Raw genomic sequence first — 7,341 nt, 5'->3', positions numbered from 1 at the left:
CGGATGATGAGAAAATATGTAGGAGGTAAGAATTTACGGAGTTTGTAAAGCAGTCCCGGGTGCCAGACTCGATCAAAAGCCTACTCTATATCGAAAAAAACTCCCGCGCAGTACATTCCGCGCTCCAAAGAAGACGAGACAACGTCCACCACACTATGACATTGCTGGATAGTGGAGTGGGATGTTCGGAATCCAAACTGGTGATCTGTGATTATATGATTGGAATCTAGGATGGGGTATAGGCGTTTCAAAATAAGTAATTATTATAAATAAATCAAATTTATTCCATCGGTTCTTTCGCTTTCCTTCAATTAAAAAGCTCTGCAAACTGGGACGAAACGTTGGCTTATAACTAATAGTTTATTTACTATTTGAATTATTTTGACCACCAGAAATTTAAATAAAAATTATTGGTTTTTTAAAAAATTCTGTTAAGATTATACTTTCATGTAATTAAGATATTTTTATTTTAATATAAAATATTTTTTTAGATGAGGTATCCTAATTATTATGAAGTGCAAGTTTATTCCTTTCATAACAGTTTATTGAAATATCTAAACAATTTTCTAGAGCTATAGTTGCATTACATGAATCTGTTCAGCTCCTAAGGTCTCCTGAGTTTTGAAATAGTAGTAACAAACGACAAATTGTTATAACCTTCAGTCAATCGATAATCACCTTCTCTTGAGCTATTTCAGTTAGAACTTTTACAATTATTTTTTGCAATGCATTGGGATATTCTACAAGAGTCGAAAGTAATAGTAGCCTTATTAAATAAAAAAAATATTGTATAAGAGGATTGAGCCTACTAGAAACCACTAGAATGTTCGCTATTACTAAATTATATTTCGTAAATTAGTTTTTTTTTTTAAATTATTTTAGAATCAGTGAAAGTTTTGAAAAAAATTAACATAGGATCAAATTCGCTTCTTCCAATTACCTAACACGGCTGGAACATGTAATCGATATCTTACTTTATTGGCATTGCTAGGTTTTCGGCTAAAGCTCTATTCTAAGGCGGGTGAACGTTCAAGAATTATTATATATTTATATGATATATTGTATCATATATTATGTATTGTATCATACATTTCCACCGGTTCCTTCAGGGCATAGAACGTGTGTGATAAAAAGAGTCAGGAAGAAAATATTAGTTTATTTATGCATGACTAAAAAAGTAAATAATTTATGATAAATAATATTACTGCCATTAGAGAGGCATTGAAATTTTCTATAAAAAAATCATCGAAATTAAAACATTGAAAGCAAAGAATGAAGTACTGTATGTACATTATAGCTATATTTTTAAAAGTATTTTAAAGGTGTATTAAACAGTTTTTTTTTTTTAATAATTCGAAAACTTTAAATCCATTGGAACTTACCAAATAGCTTCTTTGGAAAAAAAACCAAACTAAACTGTCCACAAAGCTAAACTAAAAAAACAAAATATTTTATACATATTTATCTATACCAGATATTTAATATCTGACTTATTTGGAAGAAAAGAACGAACAGATGTGTGGATTCGACTTTAAGGAAAGTCGTACAAGTGGACACACCAGATATTTTGGTTTCCGAATGGATTACAAAACATTATATAAAATGTAAACATATTGATGAATTTTTGTGTTGATCATTGTCTTTTCCCCTAATCCGGGTCTTTTCCGGTATTAATAATCTTCTTTAATCAATATATTCTAAAATGTGATAAATTTGCATCGTAAAACCTATCTCCTTTTTCAGAATAGGTAGGATTCTGCTGTTTTTACTGAAGCCATCGATACACAATTTAGGAAACACATTCCGGCCTAGATCTTGAATAATAGTTCATTGAAAAGATCATATTCCAACTTCTTCTATTTTTTTATTAATTCCCAAATCCACTAATATTTTAGCTGTTTAATTCTGATGCATACTAGCCCTAATATATTTATTTAATATTTTTGTCACAGAATTATTCAGAGCTTTTTCAATCAGAAGTCCGTTTGATTATGTATTCATGCTAAAACTTAAATACACATAGTTTTAAGTCGCATGGGGACTTAAAACTATTATGAAATCGATACTGAACCGAACAGGCTGGAAGGAATTTCAACAAAGACCTTTCCCTTTGCTAAGCACTGCTTTGGCGTTACGCAAATTGTGTTAATGCACTTGGTAATGAAGGTTTGATCTCCTTTAGGTATAACCAGATATTGAACTCAACCAACCCGTTTCCAAAGTAATTTATTACCGGTGAACGCAGTCTACAATTTCAATTTCCTGTTTAATTAGTCCAATACTTTCTCGGTCGAATAGGATGCAGGTCAAGATGTTGGGGAATTCCAGCGAAATGTCCGTTGGATATACTTTACCTACATTATAATTATGAATCTATGAAAGTGTCTTTTATTAAGTACAAATTTTATTTATTTATTTTCAGTACTTTTGAATTTGTAAATTGAAGTTAAGGTGAGTAGAGTGTTGATATATGGTGAAAAGTAATTTAAAATCATACGACTTCAAATTACCACAGTATTGAAAATAATAGAGCTTTGTCGCGAAGAGAATCTTAGTTTGACAGGCTTTTCTTTGGGCAAACTCTCTTTAAAAAAATTGATTAAATATAAAAAAGAGGGGTTGGTTAGAAAACAATGACGGCCACACTTTCTCCCAAAAATAGTTGAAATCCAGAATCAGGTACCTCTACCAACAATAGATCCAATATAATGAATAAAACATAACAATAATATTTAATCATTATAGTAAGATTTTGTTAAAAATAAAACTACATTTCAGTTTTAAGTAATCAATGATCATCTTAAATAGGATTTTTAATTTTCAGAACTTTGTCTTCCATTACGAAGGAACTCTTGAGGGCATGATGGATATGATTCTTTTCATATCGGTAATTATGTTATACAATTAGTTATTACACAAATTAAATAAATTACTAGTAGAAGATAAAAAATTTGTTTAGTTATTGAGGGAAATGGTTATTTTGAATATTGTCTAGAAGGATAAGTGCCTGCATTATGATTATAATATAAACAAGCATAAAATTTGATTATGAATAGTAGAACAGGGTGTTTTTACACATTTTGTTTTTTAAATTCTAGTAAAACTGAATTTACAATTGAATTCCAATCTATCATAGAAAGCTGTGAAGGTAGCTTTTAAATCTTAAATTATTATTTTTCCTCAAATAAACCTTGTTAAGAAGGTCCGAAAACAGAAATGATGTCACAAAGCAGACATATCATAAATCAGGTTCAGACGAGTTTTTGTTAATATTTTGGCTTTCTTTCGACTTATTTAACTATAAATATCTAATAAGATAACTATATAAATATAAATACGAAGTAAATAACCCTCCAAATGTGAGTGTAATGCACACTATGTGGTGGAGACCTCACCAAGCAGCCTTACTAATCAGTGAAGGTTATGAACATGAATTAACGGAAGCCTGACTCTTATCGGAATACTCTATATATGATAAAGTATATATCTACATAAATTTCATTGGACTATACAGCGAGCTAGGATCAACGCAGTATCAATATGAAATCTAAAACTGTTTAGAAATTAGTTAATTTGAATTTTACCAATAAATGTACAAATCAAAAAAATATATTTATCAACATAATGAAACATACGTTATAGATAAATCCGTATTTCTAATTCGCCAATAATATTAGCTCAATGTAAGGTAAAACAAAATGTTTAATACATAGATAGGTACCTCAATAAATTTCAACATCACTAATTAAATTATTTTCTTATACACTTCATCATTAATAAAGGCGAAACAATGAATGAAATCGAATCTTGTAAGTAAACGTGTGCCCTACTTGATCAGCCACGCATAGTGTTCAAATGTCTTGATTTCTAGGATTAATCCGCGTTATGTGTTTCTACTTAGTTCCAACAACTTGGAACAATTTAGACAGTTGTAACAGTTTAATATCGGTAATTGCTTCTAATTTTTTACAGTTCTTGTTCTCTTTGTAGTTACTTTGCAACAATAGAAGCTGCATAAATATCCGACAATGGACTAGCTGCAGGAAGAATCATGTGTTCATATTACAAGACCCGGGAAGAAAAAAAGGCAGTTATCTCACCCCAATTTTTGATTACTTCAATAAAAACTATGTATAATTACTAGTCAAAATTTATGAGTCTGCCAAGTATAGGTAGGGGATTAAAAAATGGCGGCTGTTTCGAAGCCTTAAAAAAACAGTGATTTTTCATTCGGAGCTCTATATCTTAAACACTTCCAACAAAAATAGGAAACCTAAGAGGACATTATTTAAAGAAGAGTAAATTTGCTGAAATATTAGCCCTAAAAGAGCTATTTAAGTCTAATAGTTCTGTAGATATAGCTTTTTAAAAAGCAAAATTTCTTTAAAAATCTACTGAAAGATTAGTAGTTAGTTTATTTATTTTGAGAAATCTATATCTTAAGAAATATGAGACGTACAGATGTCTATTAGCACTCAAATTAAAGCTAGTTTAATGGACTATAAAGAAGATTATGACCTTGGTAGGAATAGTAGTTTTCATTATATTTGCTAAAATAAATTGATTTATAGTTGTTCAGACAATAAATTTGATTTATAAAAAACTTTATTTCAGAAACCATTGGACGTATTAATGTCTGCCAGCGCTCAAATTAATGCTAGTTAAATTTACTACAAAATAGTTAATTATGTTTATCTTTGTAGGAGTAGTAGTTTTTAAGATATTTGACAGAATAAACTCATAAAATGTTAATTTCAAGTTGTTCCTATAAAATGTTGGATTTTTGAAAACATATCTCTAGATCCATAAGACGCACATATGTCTGCCAACACTCAAAATAGAGGAAATTTAACTTACTGTAAAGTAGTTTATGACACTATCTTCGTAGGGGTAGTAGTTTTTATGATATTCACATATGAATATAAATTTGGTAAATGAAAATTTGTCCGAACAACTATAAATCAATTTATTTTAGCAAATTTCATGTAAACTATTACTCCTACGAAGATAAACATCATAAACTCATTTATAGCTTATTAAACTAGCTTTAATTTGAGTGCTAATAGACATTTGTACGTCAAATGGATTTTGAAATATAAATTTTTCAAAATAAATTCACTAACTACTGATCTTTTAGTACGTCTCATTTAACATTTTTATGAAATGCTTTTTAAAAAGCTATATCTCGAAAACTATTTAACGTAAGTAACTCTATTAAGGCTTACAGTTAAGCAAATTTACTCTACTTTAAATGATGTTCTCTTAAATTTTCTATTGTTGTTGGTAGTTTTAAAGGTATAGAGCTCCGAATGAAAAATTAGTTTTTTTTATCGCTTTGAAACAGCTGCCATTTTTTATTCCCCCTACTTATACTTGGCAGACTCATCAATTTTGACTATTAATTATACATAGCTTTCATTAAAGTAATCGAAAATTAGGGTGAGATAACTGCCTTTTTTTCCTCTTGGGCTCTTGTACTGTCAATTGTAGGTACGTTCTCCTTTTCTTTTTCAGCGAACGGCTGGAAAGATTCGAGCTCAAATTAAGGAGGGAAAATATTTCATTTTTAGTATTATCCACTTTTTATAATATTAAAATATAATATATTGCCTCTTTCTAAATATCCCAGATAAGAATTATCCCCATACATGTATCTGTGTATGCCAATGGACAAGCTCCTTGGATCTGTGAGTCTAAACGAACAAAAAGTAAATTTATATATTGAGTATTGAGTTTCGTTCAAAAGTGAAATTAATAGATCGGCACCGTGGTGTACTTCCAGTCTTTCGGAATAATCTTTATCGCTAATATTTTGAAAAAATGAATGCAGCGATTTTATCGTTTCGTTCCCTAAAACCATGGGTGTAACCAGCGGGGGCCCCAAAAGTGAAAAAAAAGTATTAATTTAATAATTTTTGTTTTTAAAGGAAACACTAATCATAATAACTAATTAAATACCACGACAATTATGTTTAATGTAATTGAAATTTGAGTTTCATTCGCCTTTTCCGTGCTAGTGTAAGGGAGTTGGAGGAGAGGGGAAGAAAAAGGGAGATGAAGGTGATTAAAACAATCCCCACTATAGGACTCTCCACTAGTATTCAATAAAATTTAGAAAAACGCTTTCTCTGCTTACTGTTTACCAAGCTTTAGTTTCTCTAGAGCCATTTTAAACAGTTCTTCCCACATTACATAGATCCCAGATCATATTTAGCCCCTATTCTCTCAGTCCCAAGATCTGAATTTTGTCTGAGATTAGAGAACTGAGAAGAGTAACATTGTTTTAAGTGATTTTTTAAAAAAAGAGAATTTCTTGTTATTTACCATACAGTCACCATCAAGGTTTCTTTTTCCAATTTGGTCCCATTATTTTTTTCTTGACTTCTCATGTAATATGTTTTGTCTCATTCTTCACTTTACATGTCCTATGATTTCTTTCTATGAACAATTTCTTTGACTTCTTCGCTCCACCCACTTGATTCACTTGTTTCTAGAGTTTATTTTTTTGTTCTCAAACCATTCTTGTCCATTTTAGTATGCTTTGCTTCATTAATCTCCACATTTATATTATGATCTTTAACAGCTTAACTTCTGAACATCCTTCTTATTCCTCTCTTGTTTAGGTCAGTCTAAGCCATTTAAATATACTTTTCCCTACGCCTTATATTACAGGTTTCATAATCTGTAGGTCTACAAAAAAGTGAATGTTTGGTGTCCATTTTAGCACCTCTTATTACTGTTATAGTCTATGAACCAGTGCCTTAAAATAGTGATCACATATTAAACGTTACAGTTCTCAGAATATGTCACACATATGTATTCATCTTTTCACTACAACACTTGACTAAGGGTCAATTATATAAAATTGAAATGTAATCTATTTTAGTTTTTTTTTTTAACCTCAAATCCTCATCCCTTTCTGCTAATCTTTAAATTTACATTACAATAATTATATTTTATTGAAGTATTATATCATTAATAAATGGTGATAATTTACTTAAATAAAGGAATAAGCTGAATGCCAAGATTATAAAAAACCAGCTACTCATACTACTACTTTGAAATGATTACCTGAGGACTTCAAACCTGAATCTTTCCTATATACTCAAAAATCGTCATTATATTTTTGTACCTCAACAAATAAAAAAAGTTCAATTTTACAAAACATCATTAATACTAATTTTTTTTTTAAAAAGATATATTTAGACAAATGATATAAGATCATCAAAAGACTATTTTTATGGGGTTTTTTCTAGCTACTTTTTAATTTTTTTTTTCTAGCTACTTTTTAATTTTTTTTTTCTAGCTACTTTTTAATTTTTTTTTTCTAGCTACTTTTTA

The 7,341-nt window shown here is 29.5% G+C and overlaps 1 protein-coding gene and 1 long non-coding RNA gene across 15 annotated transcripts in view; one reads left to right on the top strand and one right to left on the bottom strand.

The window, feature by feature from the left end:
• Positions 1–7,341, top strand: part of LOC106687824 (otoferlin) — a 121,514-nt gene that overhangs the window by 31,737 nt on the left and 82,436 nt on the right. For all 13 annotated transcript variants that reach the window (XR_010844706.1, XR_010844705.1, XR_001344230.2 and 10 more), the window contains exon 2: positions 2,825–2,887. Coding sequence is in view for 9 of the 13 variants with exons in the window: in XM_067052044.1 (XP_066908145.1) it covers positions 2,825–2,887 (63 nt within the window). In the remaining 4 variants the exon portion in view is untranslated. The remainder of the gene's footprint in view (positions 1–2,824; positions 2,888–7,341) is intronic.
• LOC106687829 (uncharacterized) overlaps positions 1–7,341 on the bottom strand; it is a 70,037-nt gene that overhangs the window by 15,075 nt on the left and 47,621 nt on the right. The window lies entirely within an intron of this gene.

This window comes from Halyomorpha halys, unplaced genomic scaffold (genome assembly GCF_000696795.3).
Source record: "Halyomorpha halys isolate HHAL.00 unplaced genomic scaffold, Hhal_1.1 Scaffold1015.1, whole genome shotgun sequence".
In the NCBI taxonomy this organism is placed as follows: Eukaryota; Metazoa; Arthropoda; class Insecta; order Hemiptera; family Pentatomidae; genus Halyomorpha; species Halyomorpha halys.
Note: the sequence above shows the minus strand (reverse complement) of the source record. Positions and strands in the feature narration are given on the sequence as shown.